The 23,485-nt window shown below is 56.8% G+C and overlaps 2 protein-coding genes across 2 annotated transcripts; both read left to right on the top strand.

The window, feature by feature from the left end:
• Window positions 1–1,614: 1,614 nt before the first annotated feature.
• SF3A3 (splicing factor 3a subunit 3) lies at window positions 1,615–13,890 on the top strand. The gene is made up of 17 exons (XM_006264869.4): window positions 1,615–1,739; window positions 2,509–2,556; window positions 3,398–3,450; window positions 4,485–4,590; window positions 5,162–5,234; window positions 5,601–5,692; window positions 6,107–6,189; window positions 8,108–8,246; window positions 8,527–8,595; window positions 8,942–9,009; window positions 9,385–9,492; window positions 9,870–9,939; window positions 10,614–10,778; window positions 10,880–10,990; window positions 12,532–12,622; window positions 13,100–13,155; window positions 13,617–13,890. The coding sequence occupies exons 1-17, from the start codon at window positions 1,644–1,646 to the stop codon at window positions 13,692–13,694; spliced, it is 1,506 nt and encodes a 501-aa protein (XP_006264931.1). The 5' UTR covers window positions 1,615–1,643; the 3' UTR covers window positions 13,695–13,890.
• A 4,598-nt stretch (window positions 13,891–18,488) lies between these two features.
• Window positions 18,489–22,336, top strand: LOC109283785 (uncharacterized). The gene is made up of 8 exons (XM_019490228.2): window positions 18,489–18,556; window positions 18,753–18,815; window positions 19,089–19,150; window positions 19,377–19,475; window positions 19,709–19,874; window positions 20,001–20,071; window positions 20,463–20,558; window positions 20,836–22,336. The coding sequence occupies exons 1-8, from the start codon at window positions 18,520–18,522 to the stop codon at window positions 21,094–21,096; spliced, it is 855 nt and encodes a 284-aa protein (XP_019345773.2). The 5' UTR covers window positions 18,489–18,519; the 3' UTR covers window positions 21,097–22,336.
• The last annotated feature ends 1,149 nt before the right edge of the window (window positions 22,337–23,485 follow it).

The following is a 23,485-nucleotide window of genomic DNA, read 5'->3' as shown; positions in this document are numbered from 1 at the left end:
CCAGGGAAGAGCTGCCAGCTGATCATAAATGAGACGTCCCCACATTTCAAACGGCGTTGTTATTAAAGTTGTTGCAGCCACGATAGACAAGGAAATATATGAGAAGCATTTCTTTCTTTTTAAATAATACCTTTTATTGGACCAACTGTATTGTGGGGAGAGGCATGAGACCGCTTCAGGCACAAAGGGCCCTTCAAGCATCAACTGGAAATGCTGCCACGAAGGGCATGTTCCTAGCTGGCTCGTGCGCCTATCTTGCTGCAGCTGCTGCTGGGCTTCCCAGTGCCACCGCACGCACACGAGCTACTCGTCTACACGCGTGAGGCCATTCGAGCTCTCCCCGCTGCATGGGCACCGTCGACACCGCGACTCCTGACTGCCCTGCCGCTGCCGCAGCTTCCATCACCTCTTTGTGGGGTTTTCCAGTAAGCACCTTTGCACGTCAGTGCATCCCGCCGGCTACGCAGGGGCGGCGCTGCCCTGAACCATGCTGCGCCCGCAGAGCCCTGCTGAGCAGTGGCGCCGCACCGATCCTTCCAGCTCCCAGCGTCTGTTTGCTGCAGCTCCCTGCTCTCTCCCGTCTCTCATCGTAGCCTGGAAAATCCCTGGGGCAGAGCCTGGGCCCGTCCCTTCTCCAGCGCCGCTCACCCGAGCACGCGCGTCCAGGCCTGAACGTCCAGATTCAGCTTCAAATGCCGGGGGGGGGGGGGGGGGGGCACCACTGCTTTAAAAAAATATATATTATTTGTTTATGAATCCCAATGATCAAATAAGAGATTTCACGTTTCTAGATGCATCCAAGCTCCTAAAATGCACATAAGGAGAGGTGTTTATCGCCTCCGCGAGCGCTGCCGTCACCCGTCGGCACGTGCAGGCACCTTGGCTCGGCGTCCTTCGGTCTCTGCGAGTCGCTCCGTGGTTCCCGTCGCCAGGTCGCTCCTCTGCATCCTGCACCCCTCGTTATCGTTTGCTCCTCTTTTACATTTCACATTTCACACCGGGTTTCTCCGCTCGTGGGCCGGGCGTGTCGAGGCTCAGACAGGTTTCTCAGACGTCCTGGGCTGGAGCCGCGGTCTTTTTCTGCAAATTCCCCAAATTTTAACAAATTCCAAGAATCCCCCCCCCCGGTTTTGTAAGAGGGCCGGGCCGAGTCGTGGGCAGCGGTGGTGGCAGACGTCTCACCGCGCTGGACCCGTGCACTGAACCTACGCACACGCGCACACCCTTGCACGTGCTGACATATGTGCACACTCACACACATTCTGGCATTATGTGCACATGCTCATGCACACATGCTCACGTGTATGTGCACATGTGCCCACACGGGACTATGTGTGTGCATGTGTGTCCCACCCACACGCTCACGTGTGCACACCTGGCGGGTTTGGAGCCGAGCCCCTGCGGAGCGGGAGGGGGAGGGGGCTCTTTTTGCGGCGGAACCTTCGCGCCAGCAGCAGTTTCCGTCCGGACGCAATAGGACACCCCACGTGACTTCCGGCCGGCGCGCCGGAAGTGGGAGGAGGGCGGTAAACTCGGGGGCAGCAAGGAGGGAGGCGGAAGTGGCGTAACCGGCTTCCGGGCGGCAGGAGGGGAAAGCGGAAGTGGTCCGGGGCTGCTTCCGGGCGGCGGGCGGGAGGGCCAAGATGGAGACGATCCTGGAGCAGCAGCGGCGCTACCACGAGGAGAAGGAGCGGCTCATGGACGTCATGGTCAAGGAGATGCTCACCAAGAAGTCCACGGTGCGCCTGCGTGCGTGCGTGCGTCAAGGGGGGAGGGGGTCTGTGGATGGGGGGGTGTATAGTGTGCGTGTGTGTCAAGAGGGGGTCTGTGGATGGGGGGTGGTGTATAGTGTGCATGTGTGTGTGTGTGTGTCAAGGGTCTGGATGGGGGGTGTATGGTGTGTGTGTGTATAGCGTGTGTGTGTGTGTGTGTGTGTCAAGTGGGGGGGTCTGTGGATGGGGTGTGTGTGTAGTGTGCATGTATGTGTGTGTGTCAAGGGGGGGTCTGTGGATGGGGTGTGTGTGTAGCATGCGTGTGTCGGGGATGTCTGGATGGGCAGTGTGTGTGTATAGTGTGCATGTGTGTGCATCAAGTGGGGGGGTCTGGATGGGGTGTGGATGGTGTGTGTGCGTACGTGTGCTGTGTCAAAGGGGGTGTCTGGATGGGGGGGTGTATAGTGTACATGCGTGTGTGTCAAGCGGGGGGGTCTGGATGGGGGTGTGTGCGTGCGTGTGTGTCAAGGGGTGTGTGGATGGGGGTGTGCGCGTCAAGGGGGTGTGTCTGGATGGGGGTATGTGTGAGCGTGCGTGTGTATGTCAAGGGGGGGTCTGTGGATGGGGGTGTGCGCGTGTGTCTGTGGTGGGGTGTGTGTGTGTGTGTGTGTACACACCTCTCCGCCACGTCTCCCTGTGTGCGAGTGCACGCGCTGCCCAGCCGCGTCTCCTAGCTGGGAGTGAAGCCGCGCTAACATCTCTCCCTCCCTGTGTCTCTTTCTGTGCCGGGCTGCAGTTACGGGACCAGATTAACTCGGATCACCGCACGCGCGCGATGCAGGACGTGAGTACCGCCGCCGCCCCGTCCCGATGCCCGTGGGCCACCCTGGCCGGGGGGGAGGCGGGAGGGAGCGGGCACGGCGCAGCGCGGCGCGACAGGGACGTTGTGGGGATACTTGAGAAACGCCCCAGAGCGGGGCGCGGGACGCGCGGTAAAAGGGAGACGTCCCGCCATGCCTTGTGGGCAGCCCGTCGGAGTCCAGCGGCGCGCTGTTATACGACCGACCACGATGGCGCTTAAACACCCGGACATCTCTGTTTCTGAGTGTAAATGGAAAAGGGCTTGTGCTCTTCTTGCACGTGCTTTGTGTGACGCCCCAAGGTCTCTTCCCCTGCGTTCTCCTGAGGGTGCTTAAGCATTTTGTTGACCTGGGTTTGGGCAAATGGAGCGTGGGTTAGATGCGTTTACTTTGAGCCCCAGCACCTGTACGGCTGCTGTAAGTTTTGCATGGAATAGAATAGGACGGGAAGGGACCTGTAAGATCCTTGAGCCCGGTCCCCTGCCTTGGGCAGGAGGTAATCGGGCTCAAACAAGCTGAAGGAGATGCTGTTTACAGTTACATAAATATTACATTGTAGCCCCTTACTGATAAGCTGACTTCCACCGAAGAGCACAAAATGACTTGGAAACGTGATGCTGTTCCTGGAAACACCTTCAGCAGCTAAATGGACCAGTGTTGCTTTTATTGCTCGTTAATGAGCCTTTATTTGTTGGTACCAAAGGAGCAGCGGATAATTCTGTCTAATGAGAGCCCTCAAGGAAGCCTTTTCAGCTACTTTGTTGCGCGGTACTTTGTTGCAGAAGTGCAGGCAGAGCATTGACATGTAGTGTGCTCTTTTCTCAGAGGTACATGGAAGTGAGTGGCAATCTGAGAGATTTGTATGATGACAAAGATGGGTGAGTGTTTGCCAAAATGCCTTGTCTGACCTTTCCTAGAGCTGAAAGCTCTGCAGAATAAATTTCACTTTTGTGCTCTGCAAAGATCCCAAAGGAATTGATGGTATTGAAAGCCTACTTGGAACAAAAAGTGCCAGGGCTGTAGTGCATGTAAATCAGCGCACCTTTAGGGATTAAAAAAGAAGAGGTTTTGTTCTGCTTTTTCCTTCTTCTTTTCTCCATAATAAACTTAAGTTTCCTTCCTGGATTTTGACCTCGCTTGCCAAGACGGGAGGGAAACTTTTGTGTTGATTATATATCATTAACAGGGGATATCTTTGGGAATCCTAGAGCAATCTGATTAGTACCATAGAGCAGCATGTTGTTACGGAGGGCTGTTGAACACTGTCTGATCCAAAATGTTTCGTGGGGTGGGAGACAATTCAGCTGTAGCATACATTTTCTAAAGTGCCCTGTTGGAGAAGTAGTGGCTTGATGAGATTCAGTTAGTGAAGGTGCACAAAAGGTCAGGTTTATTTTGCTCTCCTGAGAAGTCAGTCAACCCCAAACAGAGAGAATTGTAGTCCAAAAGCCAACAAAGTGGTTATGTGTGGGTGCTAATAAAACTCTCCGGGTTCATTTTAAGACCTAGTATATTCAGGTTTTCCAGAAAATCATACACGCCAGTGGCATCTGACTTCTGTGTTTGAACGTTTTAAACCAATGCTCTGGGTTTACTGCCGAGCTGGGTTCTTTATCATGTGAAATGGATGTGTTTTTCTTGGACTAGACCCGAAGGCCCGTAACTGGGGAGCACCTTACCGCATTATAGGTGACCAGGAGAGCTGGACTCCCAAATCCAAACCTTTCCGAGTATGAGATCTCTGTGCAACTGTTAAGCGTATGAAATTTAGTTGAGGGCAGATGGCCGGTTTTGGGGGAATCTTTCGTGTAATTGTGAGATGAAAAGAAATGGGATCAGCTTTGTAGATGCTCCTTATCCTATCCTCTGTTGCCCTCTCATTTGATTCAACTTGTTTCTTGCGGAACCTCAGGTTACGGAAGGAGGAGCTCAGCGCCATTTCGGGGCCAAATGAGTTTGCAGAATTCTATAATCGGCTGAAGCAGATCAAAGAATTTCATCGGAAGCACCCAAACGAGGTCAGTGGCCCTGCGCTTTGTGTGGGGAAAAGAGACGTGGGCTGCAAGAAGTGTCTGGGAGGATATCCCTGCTGTGGGGAGGGAAGGGATGCTCTGTGGCATCCAGCTCCATTCGCTCCAAGGAGCACCTGGAATTTGAAGGTGGTCTCGGCTGATTTAGCAGGGGACATTCAAAGCATTTGCTTTCTAAAGCTGTTGGTATTTCTCATCTTGCGCCTTCTACCCCAAGCTACACAGATCCCACAACCCTGGCTCTTCTCAACTCTGTAGCTAGGTTCTGTCTTTTGCCATGTGGTGATTTTAAATGTCTGGCGCGTGCATGTGTGTTGGTATGGCACATGTGAATGTCCTGATGAATTGCTCTCCAAGAGAAGCTGAAGAGCACCCAAAATCAGCATCAGTAGAGTTTTTATTTTCTGCCCTTGCCATTGCATAGAGCATTCGATTTGGGACAAGCTGATCTCGAACATGGGACTAGATGCTTTTTGGTGGGTTCACCCAGGAAAGCACAGTCCGCTCTCACTGACAGCAGCTAAATAACTTTCACTGTAACTTGTGCTCTTTCCTGCAGATCTGTGTTCCAATGTCTGTGGAATTTGAGGAGCTGTTGAAGGCCAGAGAGAACCCCAGTGAAGAGGCACAAAGTAAGCCCCAGCTTCATTTTAAACCCACCTGTAGTGGAAGGCCAGTGTGAGTTTACACTCCGCCTTGCCTATCTCTGAATCATCTCTATTAAGAACTCTGAAAACTGCTTTTGGATTCCATTTCATTTCCTCTGCCCGTTATGCCCAGTGCTTTGTAGTAGAGCTGCTTCACGGGAGGATGGTTCTAGACCGTTATTCTAGTTTAGCAGCTAGCTGGCTGGTCACACACTAGAAACATCTTGCCCCAAGCCTAGCTTGTAACTGGAGCAAAGCCCGTGAATCATCATGATTTGCAGGTTCTCAGAAATGGGTACAGTGAGCTCCTGTATCTTTAATACTTCTCCTTTCATCATTTGTCTTATTTAGATCTAGTAGAGTTTACAGATGAAGAAGGATATGGCCGGTACTTGGATCTGCACGATTGTTACCTCAAGTATATTAACCTGAAGTCATCTGAGGTAAGCTGTAGTAGTCTGAGAGATGCTCATGTCTGTTCTTGAAAGCTTAGGGCACAGCATTTGATGGCATTTACAGATGGCTACACAGAACTCTGCTGGCTGGTGGCTGCACCTTAAATGCTTTTAAATCTGAAGGGCCTCTTGCCTGGGCTCTCCCCTTTGCCCCCTTGGTCCACAACTGCTCTCAAAGCCTCTCCAGAAATATAGGCATTGGTCCTGAAAGAGGCTGTGCCATCTTTTGCCTCCTCCTGCCAAATACCCAATGGTGTTTAAGGTGGCAGATGGGGATTGCTGGCAGTGTGCAGCCCAGAACAGAGACAAAAGAACGTGCCACTTGTGGTCCAGTATGCAACTGTAAACCTGCTAACTGTGCCATCCTGTGTATAAAATCTAACTCGGCCTCTGTCTGTGCAGAAACTGGATTACATCACATACTTGTCCACGTTTGACCAGCTCTTCGACATTCCCAAGGAAAGAAAAAATGCAGAATATAAGAGGTGGGTCCTTGTATAAATACAGCTTCAGCCACAACAACCTCTGGGAGGAATTCATTTCTGTAATGCTCTTTCAAGTCCTGGAGGAAACTGCACAAACGTCACAAGTCAAGACTGGTTGCAAGGGCAACCGTAAGATTTTATATCTTTAAACAAATGGCCGATTCTGTGTGGGCTTGTTCTATAGGATCTGGCTGCAGTTGCACCAACAAAAGAGCCTCTAAAGTGCTTGCTTGCAGGGTGAGGGGAAGGGGAAAGTGATCACAGGAGGGAAGATGAGTAAGTAATTTGTTCTAATACTTCATAAAGGCAGGATTCGCCAGGGCCCACCACCTCTCACAAACGCACAAGAAGATCAAGGTGTCAGTTTGCTGATATTTAAAAAAATAAAAATAAAAAAAATGCCAGTGTTGGCCTAACTCTGCTCTGCTGGAAGTCCATAGCAGAATTATTACTGACTTCAGCTGGAGCGGGCTTAGCTCCATGCTGAGCACTCTTGAGAGTGGTGCTCTCCATCTTCGTTGCCCTTATGGTTGGGAAGAAAATGTTTGAAACTGCTTAAAGCAAAATTTGCAGAGCTGGGAACAACAGCTCCGAGATGTGAGAACTCCCATTTGTCAGGATGACAATAAAAATGTAACGCCCATTTCTGCTCCGTCTTTGAACATGGCTGTGTAATGAGGCAGAAGTATTGGAAGCTACCCAGGTCTTGTCCTGGTCTTGGGCTTCTGCTCATACTGCTGAACCAGTGTTTACATTGGAAGCACTTTGGAAGTTCCTGACTATAAAGGTTGTGGAAAGATGAACACGTATCGCAGCTGAATTGACATCCGTTTTGTATCCTTGTGTAAATTAAATCAGCGTCAGGAAGAGACATGCAGCTGTCTCTGGTAACTTGCTAAGCAGCTCTTATTGCGAGTCCCAGCTAGGTGGCAGGGGCGCAGGCAGTAGGCCTGTTTGCCGTCTGCAGGTATAACTTTTATGTAACGAAGCCATCCTGGTTTAGAGGTGTACTGTTACAGTATCGATCCCACTGGAATAAGCATTTCAGCATTTCACAGTGAATTGCTGTGTGCCACGGCAATTCACACATAGCTTGCCACTTGCAAACTTTTTAACATGTGGGAGCTCTCTCAGAGCCATCTGCACTGGTTAATGCTAAGAAGTCCCTTTTGAAGAGTGGAAGAGCTGCTCCTGGGGCTTTAGGATACTTTTTGAGTTTCTGCTTACTGAGTTCTGTTGGAGACTAACTGTCTCCAAGATGTACATCATGGCATTGCCATCTGCAGATCCCATATTTGAAAGCAATGTGTTGAGCTTGGTAGATAGCATATAGAATGACGCTGCCAGGGAAGGTCCAACAAGATAGGAATAACGCAGATCTGGCCAGAAGCGTGTTTGAATATGTGAGGAGTGCATGCAAGCAGGAACAAGAATCGCACTCTGTTCTCTCACTGCTTCATATCTGTGTACAAACAGCTACCGAGTGTGTTTATTTCCCTTACAGCTGCTTGTCCACTTCTTTTCCTGAGTTCATTTGCTTCCTAGATAAGTTGCTGCATGTGAATGTTGAGCCTCTTTTGTCGTTGACAAATTGTCTGCTGTTTACAAAGCTAGGGCTCCCCTAGCTTAAATTGCAAGTGTGATTAAACGCATACAGCCTAAGTGGCCTGCACTTGTCAACTGTGTATTTTGTCTCGGTAATTTACAAACGCGAAACAGGTGCAGTTTCAGGGAGGCTGGGGTTTCTGTTGAAGTAATCCCTGAAATTGTTCAAAGCAGCTTGACTGATGTATTTTGAGGAAGGGAGGTATCGGGAAACACTATAGTAAATCGTGGGTTGAGGGACATAGTGTGTGATGCACCAGGGCCTGGACCAGCAGTGATACTGACTGATCTGTGCGGGTGACTCGTCTTCTAGATATCTAGAAATGCTCCTCGAGTACCTGCAGGACTACTCGGATCGGGTGAAGCCGCTGCTGGATCAGAACGAACTCTTTGGAAAGATTCAGATTGAGTTTGAGAAGAAGTGGGACAACGGCACGTTCCCTGGCTGGCCGGTGAGCTCACGTACACCCTGCCTGTGTAGAAAAGCCGTAGAGGCTAGGAGCTTGGCAGCAGAGTGCAGCTGTGTGCCACGGCAATTCACACACAGCTTGCCGCTTGCAAACTTTTTAACATGTGGGAGCTCTCTCAGAGCCATCTGCACTGGTTAATGCTAAGAAGTCCCTTTTGAAGAGTGGAAGAGCTGCTCTTGGGGCTTTAGGATACTTTTTGAGTTTCTGCTTACTGAGTTCTGTTGGAGACTAACTAGGCAATGTACGTGCCTTTTATTGGCAGAAAGAGACCAGCAGTGCCCTCACCCATGCCGGAGCCCACCTGGATCTCTCAGCGTTTTCTTCATGGGAGGTATGTTCTCAGTACGGGGCTCATCCCATGGGATCCCTGCTGGAACCCACTCCCCTCTGCTCCTCTTTGAGCTTTTGTTTGTTGAAATGTCATAATGGGTTCACGGCCACTCAGTGGAGAAGGGACAGGAGGTGGCCTTTGGCTTCTGTCACTTGAGGTGGGATAACTTGGAACTTCAGGTCAGGCTCCTGCCATAGATGCTGTTGCTCTATGGAGGAGTGAGTTGCTTTTACTTAATGCTTTGTTGTTCTAAAGTGGATGGGGCATATACCCCTGCTCAGGGCATGTTGCGAGCAGCCCCTGGAAGCAAGGCTGTTGTACATTCTAATTTATTGTAATTGTGCAGGAATTGGCCTCGCTGGGATTGGACAGATTGAAATCTGCGTTACTGGCTTTGGGTCTGAAATGTGGAGGGTAAGTATTCCGCTTTGTCTCCTTTTGCGTGGAGTATCTGTTCTTTCTCGTTCCAAAGATCAGTGCAGTAATTCTTTCAGCATAAGACAAAGCATTTTGCTGTTTAGAGCGCTCTAATAACTGGTCATGCCATGAACTCTGAGAATTATACTGGAGTTTAGCTTGTAATGTGGAGCAGTAGGCTGAAAGAGCACGTGGGAAAGCATGTCTAATGCGAGAGTCTAAGCCCTGCTCCTCTCTGATCATTGGAACGTGGTGCTTGTGGGAAACTCCACACCTCTAGTTTGATCTGGAATGTAATTGGTTGTGTGCGCTTAACACACTTAAGGTAAAGCTGCCTCCTGGCTTCCCCTTTCCTTCCTTGTGTCTCCTCAGGACCCTGGAGGAGCGGGCTCAGAGGCTGTTCAGCACAAAAGGCAAGTCCCTGGAGGCACTTGATCCTTCGTTGTTTGCCAAGAACCCAAAGACAAAAGGAAGCAAACGGTGAGTCCCCAAGGATTCCCTTCCTCGGGTGACTGGGGCCCTTTGCTGGGACTGGACCCACTCCCTTGTTTGTCCCCTCCTTTGTTTTATTTCATTTTTTGCTGCTGTTGTCCCTCTGTAAGAGACCTCCTAACCCTTGTAGCTACAAGTGATGCGGTCGAGATGTTCCCAGAGCATTAGGATGCTGTGCACCTGGGGTTAAATGAGCACTAAGCGGGCAGATGCAGGCCTGAGCCTCCTGCAAGCAACACCATATGGGATGTTTGATTCTTGCTTTCTTAGTAGCTGCTGGTCACATGCATCTGTAAAGGCTGAGTGTGTGCAGGGCATCTGTCATGCTTGAAGGGATTTTACCCAATCTTCCTATCTATCTGTAGGGACACAGAGAGGAACAAGGACCTTGCCTTCCTGGAAGCTCAGATCTACGAGTACGTAGAAATCCTCGGGGTAAGGTGTTTTACTTCTTCCCTTTGAGCTTCAGGTGCCCTCAAGCAGTTATTGGAAGCTCCTTCCTGTCTTCCGCTCCAGCCTTTCCTAAACACTGTGTGGGAATGGGGGATTCTTATGCCCAGTGCCTTAAACACTTGGTGCCTCTCACAAGAGGGGCTTGAATGGTATGTTCTTGTCAGCAGTAATTAGAAGCTCATGTGGATTGGATTTCACGTCCCTGAGCTGGTAGTGCAGAGGATTGGCTCTCTCCTGTGAGCAGCATATTGGGAGGCTGTTTCTGCTGTGAAAGTCATGACCCTTTAGACAGCTTCACTTCTGGGTGTCTGCTGTATCAGCAGGGGGAGAATGGTTTATCTCTAGGAGATTGAGAGCGAGCGTGCATCCGTGTCTTTGCACTCGCCTTCTGTTCTTATGTCAGTCCCTCAGCCAGGCAGCAACCACTGCTGATAAGCAGCTTGCTCATGCTAATCATAATTAAGGCTTACTGCGATCATCTCCTGGTCAGAAACGCATTGTGCCCAGTCTGCTGTTCCAAGTAGAACGGGCAGAGACCTCTGTGTTTGCAAAGCAGAGCAGTTGGGAGCAGATGCTGCTGAAGCTATCCTCTTTTCCTATTCGCCCACTGCCAGCCTGTTGCAGTTTTTATGCTTGTGTGCTTCCCGGCATCTTAGGAACAAAGACATCTCACCCACGAGAATGTGCAGCGGAAGCAAGCGCGCACAGGGGAGGAGAGGGAAGAGGAGGAGGAGGAGCAGATCAGTGAGAGTGAAAGCGAAGATGAGGATAACGAAATCATCTACAACCCCAAAAACCTGCCTCTGGGCTGGGATGGCAAGGTGAGGATACTGTTCTTGGGCTGCATCCCCACTGCCCTGTAGTGTGAGCCTGTCTTGCCCTCTGACCTAAGATGTGCCTGTCCTGGTTTTTTGTTTTGTAGCCAATCCCCTATTGGTTATACAAACTGCACGGGCTGAACATCAACTATAACTGTGAGATCTGCGGTAACTACACCTACCGGGGGCCCAAGGCCTTCCAACGGCACTTTGCAGTAAGTCCCAGCATGACATTGAAACATCAACTCGTATTCTGGGTTGTTCTTGTGAGTGAACAGTCTTTCTTAGGGCCTGATGCCTTCAGGCCCAGAGGTGATGGTATAACGTTTGAGCTCCTGCTTGGTGTGGCTGCTTTCAGGGGATGCTGTCTGGATCTCTCCAAGGCAGCATTTAAGCATCCTTTCTCCTTATCTGTGGAAGGTCCCCCCCCCCCGGGCAGTAGGGATTCCAGTGCCGAGCAGGGAAGGGATGCTGCATTAGCTACGGGCAGTTTGTTGGCAAACTCATTATTGCAGCAGCCTGGTTGATGGATCCAATCAAGCCTGGTTCAGTTGGAAGATTCTTGCTAATAATCTTTAGAGCACATTCAGGCAGTAATTGGCCTTTTGGGGTGTTACATGCACGTGCTCAGGTACCTGCATTTATTAGTGGAAATGCTGTGTACCTGGCTGTCTCTTCTTGGAATTTGCTTGTGGGTCATAAAAGCCTAATTATAAAAGGTATGAAGGGATGGGGCTCCTGAACTGTGCATTTCTGCATCTCACACATGTGCTGTTTACATGAAGGTGAATTTTACACAGACAGTGTTGGGGTGGGCAGGACCAAACCTTCTGTGTGCGGCCTCTGTTTGCTTTGGGGAAATTCCTCTCCTGCCTTGTCAGTGAGCCTCTGTCAGGACCAGGCGGTTCCACTGAGAATCTCTGGCATGAGTTCTGTGTTTCTGCCATTCTGCTGTCCTCATGGAAGGACAGATTTTAAATGAATATTAATAGACATGATTGTAGCTCAGCTGTAAGCTCTGAGGGCACTAGATTTGGAGGTCCTTGTGAGCCCAACTGCTACAGAAGAGAAGACCGAGGGGGGATTGAATAGCAGTCTTCACCTCCCTGCAGGGGGGCTGCAAAGAGGCTGGAGCTGGCCTGTTCTCAGTGGGGGCAGATGACAGGACAAGGAGCAATGGGCTCCAGTTGCAGCAAGGGAAGTTGAGGGGTTGGATATTAGGAAAAACTTTCTCTTGAGGAGGGTGGTGAAGCACTGGGACAGGCTCCCCAGAGCGGTGGTAGACTCTCCATCCTTGGAGGTTTTCAAGACTCGGGTAGACAAAGCCTTGGCTGGGATGATGTAGTTGGGGCTGGTCCTGCTTGGAGCAGGGGTTGGACTAGATGTGACCTCCTTCCAGCCCTCGTTTTCTGTGATTCTTTCATAGGTGGGTGGTTGGTTTCTAAACCTGTGCTCTTGGGGGCTGCCACTGCTCCTTTGTGGCTTTGCAGTCACACTTCCCTAGTTATTCAGAATGGGTTTCTCGCCCTTTCTTTGTGCTGTAAGAGGCTCACAAAGGAAACAGCTTGTGGACACAGTGATGCCAGAATAGGAGACGAGATTGGAAAGTCTGGAGAGCGGTTGCTTTGGTGTTCCAAATTCTAGATTGGGGGGGGCGGAGAAGGGAGAGGTTCAGTGCTCTCATGTAGGGGTGATGTTGCCTGACTTCAGGAGCATTGTGTTGTTCTCCTGCTCACCAATCTCACTTTGCCTCCAGGAGTGGCGCCACGCTCATGGGATGAGATGCTTGGGCATTCCCAACACGGCCCACTTTGCCAACGTCACACAGATCGAGGACGCGGTCTCATGTAAGTGATGTCAGCATTTCATAGTTTCAAAGTGCTTGGGGTTGGAAGGGACCTAAACAGATCATCGGGTCCGACCCCCTATCCTGGGCAGGAACGGGTGCCACAGTCATGTCGCCCCATTTCTCTGGTCAGAACTGGGAGGAGATGGAGTTGTTTCCTCTGCTGTTCTTCAGGGCCCGTGTGGGAACTGCTCACTGTGCCTGCATGCTGAATGGCAGGCCTTCTCTCTGGGTCAGCACCTTGGTTGTCTGTTAGTAACAGGGGAGACCTAGATGTAACCCTAGTTACAGTCTGGTCACGTGCTGTTCAGAGCCCAGACCTCTCCCTGAAACACGGGGAGCTTCCCAGGTAGCGGCTCAGCCATTGTGTTCTGGCTCCTTTAAGCTGTGGACCTGCGTGGTGCGTGTCGGCATCAGCATGCTAAGTGCTGGTGTTCAAAGAAAGTGACCTTCTTGTCCTTGCTGGCTCTGTTTGCAGTGTGGGCAAAGCTGAAGCAACAGAAAGCTTCAGAGAGATGGCAGCCTGACACAGAGGTGAGCGGGGGTCGCGTGTTTGGGCGTCTCTGGAGCGGTTCCCTTGTTACCCTGCAGAATTTAGCACCAGGGCTTGCTGCCTGCCCTGCTTGTTACAGAAGTCCTGTTTGGTCATGCTGCTGGCTCCTCGCTGGGGACATGCAGCCCTGCCCTCCTATCCTTAGCACGTGGGAAGGGAGAGACTTTCATCTAAATAACAGGCAATCTGCTAAACTACAGCTGAAATTCTCCCCAGGGCAGCCCTGTGTCAGACCAGCATGCTTCACCCTCCTTACTGCAGACAGACATGTCTTCTCCTTGCAGTCTGGAGACTTGTAGAGAGGTGTGGGGTTGGGGGAAATCACAGTCTCCTGGCAGGAGTTGGGGCAACTGAGTATGTAGGTACAGCTGAATTTCAGCCCAGGTTCTCTGGGCCCCTTCATGCTGCGTCCAGGTAACTGCAACTCGCCTTTCCCTTCCAGGAGGAATACGAGGATTCCAGTGGGAACGTGGTGAACAAAAAGACCTATGAAGACCTGAAGCGCCAGGGGCTGTTGTAGCCCTTTGCTCCAAGATCTGCATCCGAGGCACTTGGTGGAGCTGTTCATTCCCCTCTCCGTGTGCGCGTTTTGTGTTCTGCATGAACATCCGTTTCGCAGAGCCCCTTCCTGCTGGTGACTGGCGAGCCTGGGAGAGCTCAGTGTGTTTTATACTAAAGCGATGCTGCAAAAAATAAACGGATTTTGCTGTAGGAAATGCCGAGTAGCTTGGTCTCCTTTGCAGCCTGGTAAGGAAATGCCTGTTGTCTCCCTGCTGAGCAGCATCATCCCACCCCAGCCCCACACTTCTGTCACCCACCAGGTCTGGTGGGACAGAGTGCATGTGAACATGCCTTTGAGTCCAGTGCGCATGTTCCTTGGGGGTCTCACTTGGCTCCAGTGGGACCCTGGTGGCTCCCCGTGTCTGATGGGCAGTGCCGATTTGGTCAAGGGTTGGGTTGGCCCCAGTGCAAAGGCCCTTCTCATGTGCTCTGTGTATAGCTGTGTTGCTGGGGCAGGGCAATGGGAGACACTGGGGAGCACTTTGGCCTGTCTCTGCCTGGGATGCAGAATAAAGCACATGATGTCTCCATGGGGGCTTCAGCCTACGCTTGATGAAACCCCACCTTGGCACGGAAAGGCCTAGCCTGACCATCCATGGCCCCTGGCTTCTGTGTCGGTGTCCTATTTGCACTGGAAGTCCCACACTTCAATGCTGTCGTTCCTTGCTCGGTCCCAGAGAGGCGGCAGGCATGGCTCCTGCCATTCTCGTGGCTGAGGAGCATTGTCATCCACACGTGCTCATTACCAGCCCCTGCCACTGGGTGGGTCTCGGCTGCCTTTTGCAGAACTCTTCGGCAGAGGGCACCCACACCACAGCCTAGCCTGGGTCTGTCCCCTTCAACAGGCACTGCTTGTCCCTCTGTGTGTGGGTCAGTCCCCACTCAGGCTGTCAAACGGTTCCCTCTGCTCTACCTGGGTGCTAGAAGTGGAATAGGAGTGACTTAGCAAGCCAGCGAGATTTGCCTTCCTTTTGAGCAAGCATGCAGAGCTGTAGGAGCTCAGCTAGGGGTGCACCTACGTGAGCCTGGCTGCAGGCAGGGCTTTCCACTGCTTGGTGAGCTTTGGAGCCACTGAGCAAAGCCCCTGCACCCACAGGGTCTGGTGGAGGCAGGCAGAAGGCACGGGGGTGGGGGGGTTACTGCATTAAGTCCTGTTCTTTGCAACATAAGCTGCCCTTGTGATCTCGGGGGGGCCCCTATCCTCCCCCCCTGGGGACATCCCGTAATTCTCCCTAAATGGGTCACTGTGGTGAGTGTCTGTACGGGGCAGGGCACTGCCCTTGCTGTAAGGCCCCATCTCCCTTGGGCTCCTCTGCCTGGCAAAGTTGTTTGGCTCGGCGTGTTACTCAAAACTCCCAGTGGCCAGAGCTCCTGTGGGAGAGCGGGTCTGGGATGACAGAGCGTGTAATTAGGGCTAATTGATCAGGCAGGCAGGCTGGTTGCAGTCATTACCCCTGCCCTCTCCTTAGCCTCGAAAGGCTGGTGGAATTGAGCAGGGGTGGCTCATCCGCTGAGCAGGACAGCAGGAGGGGGCTAAAGACAGCTGCCCTGTGTGGAGTGACCCCATCCCTGCCTGCAGCCCTAGGATGGCGATGCAGTTGCCAGAGCGAGTGCTTTTGCTTCTGCCCAGGCAAAGTGGGTGCAAAGGCGGCAGAAGCACAGAGCTGCGAGATGGCAGACTCCTTGCTCGGTTCTAGCCTTGCTGGGCTTTGCAGCAGGTGTTGCTGCTTCTGGGGGTCTCTGCCCCGCAGGGAGCATCCTGTGTTCCCCACCATCCCTTCTTTCCCCACGCCGGAGCATGGCAGCAGCAGGCGGTGGAGAAGAGACGGCACTGACCAGAGACCTGCCAGTCCAGCCAGTGAAGGCCCCCCTGCATGGCAGCAGGCACCTCCCTTGGCAGACAGGGCAGGTAGCAAATGCTTCTCCCTGGCTGATGGGCTGAGCTGCTGGCTGTTGGCAGAGAGGTGGGACTGCCTGCCTGGCACCGGCACGTCACACCTGAGCTGCGTGTCCCTCGGGCAGCAAGCACGGCTGAGCACAGACGACCCACCCACCCCGGCTCCGGCAGCTGGCTGCAGAGCTGTTGGAGGTGAGTGAGCGTGACGGAGAAGAGAGCCTGGGCAGGGACGGGGGGAGACGGCCCTGGGACCTTGCCTGATTCTGCATCCAGGCCAGCCCAGCGTGAGCCCAAAGCCAAGAGGGGCCAAGCTGGGATGGCTCTGGGCTGCCCCCGTAATATGGGCTTCAGTGCCCTGCATGGAGGGGCCTGTTTGCCTGGCCCAGCTGTGGGAGCCCCTTGGGACGAAGGCTGTTGCTGCCATGGCCAGAGGTTGGATCTTCACCCCATGCTCCTTCCCCCTTAGTCTGCAACGGGGGAGTGACTAGGACAGCTTCAGGGCACGGCCAGGGTCTCGGCATCAGCCAGCTTTTGTGACTTTGCTATTCCTGTCAGCCCGTTCCCTCGGGTCGCTGCGCCTGGCGGGGTCTTGCTTCCAGCTGGGGGGGCGAGGAGCCACGGCTCCAGGAGCTGGTGGGAAAGGCCAGGCGCAAGGAGAGAGCGGGGCTGAGAGCCAGGGGCTCCCTGCAGGGCGGAGGCAGGCAGCGGTGCCTAAGATGCAATGCTTTTGCTGGAGAACCTCAGGCCCAGCTCCCAGCGCCTGCTTGATGCAGGAGAACGGGGTCCTGCCCTTGTGGGCACCAGGGCTGAGTTGCCCTTGCCAGTGTGGTCCCGGGTGGGAAGCGGGCGACCTCTGGACGTGCTTGGTGCTGCTAGGCTCCATAAGCTCCAGGCCCGGCCGGCCTGGGGGCACTGCCCGTTGGTCCTGGGGCTCCGTGCAAGTATCTCCCGATGCTGGCACTGACTCGGACCAGGATGAAGCCATGCTGACTTGATGCAGTCTCTCGTCCTGGCCAAAGCCTCCCTCCCTGTTGCATCAGGCTGCCTGATGGATGTCCTGCACGTTGCCCAGGCCATTTGCTTCTGCCAGGGACTGGCGGCCTTGACTTCACGCATTATGCTGGGGAGGGAGATGATGTGGAAGAGAGGTGGCCGCTGACCCTGAGACCTGCCCCATCCACCCGAGCCCCAGAGCATCCCCGTCTCCTGCAAGGGGAGGTGGTGAGCGGTGCCTCTGCCTGTTTACGTGCCCTGCCAATTAGACACCCAAGCGAATGGGCTGTGCCTGCTGCTGCTGAGCCCTGAGGGGCCGTTGCACGGGGAGGCTTGGAAACGGGCGTCTGCCAGGTCACCCCCTGCCCCAGCCCCAGGTGCAGACGCTCCTCTGCAGCAGCCGGCACAAGGCCTGGGTGCAGCCAGGACCGGCCGCAGCATCGCCCGTCCCCCTCGCTCCTCTCCCGGGCACTGGGACGTTGGTCCTGGAGCCCGCCACGCCCAGGTAGGTCATTGCATCCTGCTCACCGGGTCTCTGCCCTAGCAGGCTCGCGGGGCCGAGGGGCTCACGCGCCCCTCCTGCCTGGAGCGCTGGGCTGCTGTGGCTCCGATGCTCCCCCAAAAAGGCGCCGTGCTTAGAAGAGGCGCCTTTGCACAAGGGGGGATGCAAGGTGGGGATGCTCTGTGCTCACCCCTCCCTGCGACTGGAGGGGCGCCGACGGCGATGGGGGGCTGTTCCCTGGGGGAGCCCAGCCTGAGAAGAGGCAGGACGGGGGGCGATGCTGGCTCTGACCCTGCTCTGGTTTCCCGGCAGCTCGGGCCCCCTCGGTGCCAAGCAGCCCCCGCGTGCTTCCGCTCCCCGCGGACGCCGGCAAACACAGCGTTGCCTCGTCAACGTGCTCCCGCGGGCATCATTACCAGGGAGCCGCGGGCCCGGGGGGGGCTCCTGCAGCTGGTTGCTATGGCAGGTCGGGAGAGCCGTGCCAGGCTGGAGGGGCCGGGGCCGGTCCGCGCTGCCTACGCCCCGGGCTGAGCGTGCAGCCTTCGCGGCGCTGCCTCTTGCACAGCGATGACCTGGAGCAAAGGGGCCCAGGCTGCCCGGGAGAAGAGTCGAGCACCGGGGAAAGCCCCCGAGCACATGCCCGGCAGGAAGGCAGCTTCCCCTGCTGAGATCTGGGGCACAGACCTAGAGCCGGAGCCGGGGGTCAGTGCTGGCGGGGTGCTGCCGGGCAAGACCGGGGCAAGGCGTGACCAGAGGCAGCTGCAGCGCTCGCCCTGGGACGCTTGGCTTCCCCTTGCAGCTCTCCGGGGCCATTAGTGGGCTCAGGAGTGGACGCTCAGTGCCGCCGGGCAGAGGAAGTCAGAGTCCCGCGGGCGCCAGGGCCAGCTGGCTGGCTCGGGGCCGCGGGGCCCTGGGATGGCGACGAAGCTGCCCCCGAGGCCTGGCTCGGAGCTCGTTAACTCGCCGCTGCGGCTCGGCAGGCTCCTGTCGCCGCTCGGGGCCAGGGCGGTGGCCTGCAGGGGCGAGCGTGGCCGTGCCCCTCGGGCAAGGGGCAGCCTCCTGGCGGGGCAGCAGCTGGGCACGTCTGTCCTCAGCCAGGTCTGTTGAGACGAGCGGCTGGGCCTGCCCCGCGGGCGCTCGCAAGGCTGTTTCCCGGCATGAAATGTGGCTGCAAGGAGACCCCGGGTTTCATTGCAGACGGCGCTGGGGCCGCGGTGGGAGCTGGCCTCGCTGGAGCCCTGCCGCACCCCTGGAGCATGAGCCAGGGAAGGGGGCAGCCCGCTGGCAGGACCCAGGTGCGGCCGCTGACACCCGGCCATGCCCGTGGCCACAAGCCCAACTCTGGCTCTCTCTCCCCAGGGTCCAGTCGAAGCGAGCTGCCCCCGGCTGAAGATGGCAGGTCTCCCGCACCGCGTCAGCCCCGTCCCAGGTGAGAGCAGCTCCGTTTCTGGAGCGAGGTGCTGAGGACCGTCCCAGCCTGCTCGGAGGTCTTGTTCCTCCTCCGTGAGTTGGGGTGCAGCGTCGGCCACGGGACGCCGGGAGCTCAGTGGGGTGCTCCAAGACGCGGCTCTTCCTGGGCCTCGGCGGGTCCCTGACGCTGCCCTGTGCATCTCGGTCTCTTCCAGGCCTGCTCCTGCTCTGCCTTCTGGCTCCGCGCTTCAGCCCCCGGAGCCCTCTCGCCGCAGCAGGTGAGATGCGGGTGACCCGGTGGGGACAGGCGGCTCATTTGGCAGAGCTGGATTTGGGGAGTCCTTCCTCCCCTGGCTGTCCCGCCCGTGGCAGCTGGAAAGCTCCAGGTCCCCCTGCCCCTTCAGGGGGCATTTTCAATCCTGGGAAAGGCCTGTCACATGCCCTGCCCTGTGCACGTGGCTGGGACCGCGTGCCCTTCGCTTTCCCCGTGCGGCGCGTGGGTAGCGAGGGGTGCCCTGTGCTGATGCAGCGCTCGCGTCCTTGTCTTGTAGAGCTCGAGCTGGTCAATGCCACGTCTTCGGTCCCCAGCATGAACGAGACGGCAGACAGCCCCGTAAGGATGCACCGGCGCTGCTCAGCTCCTTGTCTCGGCCAGGGCCGGGGGCTGCAGCTCGGCGGGGTGGACGGGCACTGCCCGGGGGTGCCTGGCATGCCAGCAGCCCGAGCCGGATCAGGGGTGCAGCCTGGCTCTGCAAGCCGTCTTGCAGCGGTGCATGGGTCGGCAAGGCTGTCCAGGCTCCGGGGCTGGCGGTGCTGACGGGCGCATGCTGTCTCCGCAGCTCACCTGCCACAGCTTCCAGTGCGCGGGGGAGAGATGCTACCAGGATCTGGCCTATGCCAACGACACCGTGGCCTGCCACAACGCCTCCTTCTGCGAGGTATGGGGGTCCCTGAAGCCCTGGGCTGCAATCCTGCTGGGCTCCAGGGGCGGGGAAGGCAGGTCTGGTCGGATCCAGCACCCTAACAGCTGGCACAGTGCAGGGGAAGGGGCCGGCCGCCTCTGGCACCGTGGCCCCTGGGTGCTGGCAGGCGCTGGCTCTCGAGCGGGGCAGCGTGGCCCTGGCCTGGCAGGGCACGAGAAGCCGGTGCCACGTCTCTTCCATCTCCACAGCTCCACCGCGTCACCAGCGCCAACTACACGGCCCGGTGCAGCAGCGCGTGCGGGGGGGTGAACGGCACGGAGATGTGCATGGCCAACGGCAGCATGCGCGCCAGCCCGTGCGCCCTGGAGTGCTGCAGCTCGCCCCTCTGCCTGCAGCTCAACGCCACCGCCTACGGTAACCAGCCCACGCGCCGGGCAGGGGCTTCGTGCAGCGCTGGGGTCCCCCGTGGGCGCTGGGGTCCCCCGCGGGCACCAAGGTCCCGCGCTTGGCCTCACCTGCCCTTTCTCATGTCTGCTGCAGGTGACTTGCCACCCACCACCACGCCGGCACCTACCACCACCACCACCACCACCAAGGCCCCCCCGAGAAACGTAGGTACCACCCTTGGTCAAGGCAGGCTGGGGAGCTGCTTCCCCACGACGCTCCGGAGAGATTCCCGAAGGGGTTTGCTTCTCGTCCGTGCCAGGATAGAGGAGGGGGCAGGCAGGCAGCTGGGCATCCCACAGCCCCTGCTAGAAACCCCCTGGGGTGCATGTGACACGGGGCTCTGACCCCACACGATGCAGCTGTCTCGACCACGCTGGCTTTGCCCGAGCTGCTCTTTCAGCCCAGCTCAGACAAGAGCCCAGGACCCAGCTGAGAGCCAGCACTGGCGCCCGCTGTGCGAGTTCCCCCCCAAACAGGGAGCATGGCACCAGCGCCGACTGCCCCCTCCAGTCCTGGCCCCGGTGCACCAGCGGCTTCTCCCCCCTTCTCTCGCAGGGCAAAGTGTGCGCGACCTTCTCCTGCCGCGGGGACGGCTGCTTCAAGGGCAAGAAGCCCGCCAGCCGGTGCATCGTCGGCTTCAACTTCTGCGAGGTACCGCAGCTGCAGCAAAGGGGCCGCGGGGAGCCGGGAGCGGGGCGGGCAGCTCTGGGCATGGCGGTGCAGCCACATTGCAGTTGCTCTGGCTGGGGGTAGCGCTTATGTGGGTGTTTGTGGCTCCTGTCCCACCCCAGGGTGCTCCGGAGAGGGGCCCAGTGCTCGTTTTCCCCAGGCTCCAGCAGGAAGCTGCATAGCCAGCCAGGTCTGTGACCGCGAGCCTGAGGCGGGCAGGGCCAGGCCACACTAACCCCTGCGTCCTTCCTCCTGCCAGATGAAGAAGACGGGCTCGAGCTATGTCGCTGGGTGCAGCAAAGCCTGCAAGACGGGCAAGCCCGTGTGCGCCGGCGGAGTGGCCACCACCTGCTACCAGGAGTGCTGCCCCGCCGGCCCCAAGGCCAGCTGTCTCAAGCTGGACGGCCACGTGCACGTCAACGGTGCTGGGCGGAGGGCTCTGGCCCCGATCCTGCAGCTCCTGGCCGGCGGCGCGGTCCTCATCCTCCACTACTGCGTCCTCGCTGCCCTCCAGGGTTAAGCAGGGCCTGCAGGCGGACTAGGGGCTGGGGGGCCCTGGGCACGCGCTAGGACCGCTGTAGCTCTCTCCCTTCGGCTAAGGCTTGCTAGGAAACTCCCTCTGCTCGATCGTGCCCAGGCAGGACGGCGCCCGTGGGCTTCTCCCATCCCCGCAGGACGGCTCCCAGCTGTTGCACGCGCCGGTCCGGCCCAGGGCCGTGCGCAGGGTGCCTGGGGGGTGGATTTTGGGGCTGTCCCAGAGGAACGCTTCTCCTGCACCTGGGCTGCAGTGCGGCTGGGGACAAAGCCCAGTCTACCCCCTCGGGCGCTCGGCCAGCCCCGCTTTAGGCTGCTGAGGGCGGGAGCAGGGAGACGTACGCCTGAGGGGTCCCCGGACCTGTGCAGCGGGGAGCCCCCGTGTCGTCGCTGGCATGAAGGGTGCCCCTCTTTGCAGGCAGGCTCTGGGGCTGAGGCTGCAGCTGCCATCCAAGCCACCCATCCTCTTGGCCCGAGGAGCTGCCGGCCCCGAGCTGCGTGCTGCCAGGGGCCTTCAACACCAGGCCTGTAAAACCTCCCCCCAGCTTTTCCCTTGGTGCCTTCAGCCCCCAAAACCAGTGGCGCTGGGGCCAGTCCTGCCCCACGTCCTCTAGCTCTGTCCCACAGCACCGTCAACCGTGAGCCCTCAAACTTGCGCCCGGCCCTGGTGCGATCCAAAGCAGAGGTGCAGCCCAGGCACCGAGCAGGCGGGAAAGCTGCACGTGTCACTGCCGAAACCCAGGCCCTCGTGGGACTTGTAGACCGCGGCAGCACGGCGCTCTCTTCCCGGGGGTCGGGGTGACTGGAGCGGGGTGGAGGAAGCCTCACAAGATCCTTCTGCAAGTCCCAGCCCAGGCAGGGTCAAATGGAGGATGCAGTATTTCCTCTCTGACATCTTAGTCGAGGAAATGGGTTTTTTCCAAAGGCTGCCCAGGTCCTCGGTGCCCCTGTTTGGAAATCCCTGGTGCAGAGGTGGTTCGCTGTAGGGCTGTGCTAATCTGGGCTTAGCCTGTTGCTAAGAAATGCGGTGCCACCTGTCCCTGCCTTGAGGCTGACGATGCACGACCCATCCCGGCCCGGTGGGAGCCAGACCCCGCCAGCACCAACGCTGCTCGCGGCTGTGCCGACGCGGATGCCGCCGGGCCTGTCGTGCTCTGTTGCTGTTGCCATTATATCTCGGACCCCTTCCCCTGCAGAGACGTCCTTTATAAATAAATACGTGTGTCAACCCCAGTGTTTTTAATGACCGTGGGTTGGTTTGCGTCCAGCACCTGTCACCTCGCACCTGGAGGTCTCCCTGCACCTTGCCACCTCCCTCCCCATTGCTGGGCCGTCTCCAGGAGCCGGCGGTCTGGGTAGCACGGGCCCAAGAGAGGCTGCTCCAAGCGCATGCATGCGTCGCTGCAGGACTCCCGGATCCTCGGCCACCCACGGCGTCGCTGCAGCCGGTGGTGGTAGAAGCCAAACCGTCCTGCCTTTGCTCTGCGCAGGGCCCAGTTCCTGGCACCTGCTCGCGTGGGGGCCGCACGGGCGCTGATTTGCATAACGAGACAGAAGCTCCAAAGTTCGCCCGTGCCAGCTGGGCTCTGCTAGCGCCAGGCATGGCTGCGTTTCAATGAGGGATGGCTCGCAGCGCTGGTGGAGGAGAGGGTCTTGCCCGGTCCTCGTGGCTCTGGGGACGAGCTTATTCCAAAACGCCCTGCAGATCTGAGATGCTCCCTGGCTAGAGAGGCCTCCACCCTCCAGCCTGGTTTTTTCCGGGCTGTTAATAAACGCACACAAAAGCTCCCAGTGTTTGCTCTCACGGCATGGCAGCAGGCTGGAAAAAAAGGTGCCTCAGGTCTGTAATGTGAGGTAGGAAAATAAACAGCAGAAACAAGCCCTGGGGCTTGCGGTTTGGATTTCTGTGCTGCACCACAGAGCCCCCCTCGTTCGAGAGACGGGTGCAGGTTAGGCCCGAGAAAAAAAGGGCTGGGGTGCCATTGTGTTTTTCCTTTGTGGTCGTGGCCTGACCGCCCCAGCTGTGCCCTGTGAAACCCAGCCCTGCAGCATCCCGCCAGAGCCGGGGCAGCAAAAGGTCTGCGAGCCCGTTCTCGTGGCGCAGGCTGAACTGCAAACGCGGCGGGAAGTAGATGAGCGGCTTCGCTAGCAGCAAGGATGGAGATGTCCATCTGCCCTTCTTTGGGGCGGCACCACCAGAAGTGGTTGTTTTTTATTCTTTTTTTGGAGTAAAGGGTTAAGGGTGGAGGACCTCAGTGCAGGCTGGGAGCACGGGGCAGCGGGGACGCTGGGAGTTGAAGTAAGATCGCTGACGGCAGGCTGCAGAGAGGTACCGTCGTAGTGCAAGCTGCCTTGGTCCCCTGTGTGCGAGTGAC

The sequence above is a fragment of the Alligator mississippiensis genome, chromosome 6 (assembly GCF_030867095.1).
Source record: "Alligator mississippiensis isolate rAllMis1 chromosome 6, rAllMis1, whole genome shotgun sequence".
NCBI lineage: Eukaryota > Metazoa > Chordata > Crocodylia > Alligatoridae > Alligator > Alligator mississippiensis.
This window is presented reverse-complemented; position numbering and strand designations above follow the sequence as displayed.

Bases quoted from the DNA above. Each gene is read 5' to 3' on its own strand.
- SF3A3 (XM_006264869.4), top strand. From the start codon at position 1,644: ATGGAGACGATCCTGGAGCAGCAGCGGCGCTACCACGAGGAGAAGGAG. The intron at 1,740-2,508 runs GTGCGCCTGCGT...GCCGGGCTGCAG, and splicing joins TGCTCACCAAGAAGTCCACG to TTACGGGACCAGATTAACTC. The intron at 10,991-12,531 runs GTAAGTCCCAGC...CTTTGCCTCCAG, and splicing joins CCTTCCAACGGCACTTTGCA to GAGTGGCGCCACGCTCATGG.
- LOC109283785 (XM_019490228.2), top strand. From the start codon at position 18,520: ATGGCAGGTCTCCCGCACCGCGTCAGCCCCGTCCCAG. The intron at 19,476-19,708 runs GTATGGGGGTCC...CCATCTCCACAG, and splicing joins ACAACGCCTCCTTCTGCGAG to CTCCACCGCGTCACCAGCGC. The intron at 20,072-20,462 runs GTAGGTACCACC...CTTCTCTCGCAG, and splicing joins CCAAGGCCCCCCCGAGAAAC to GGCAAAGTGTGCGCGACCTT.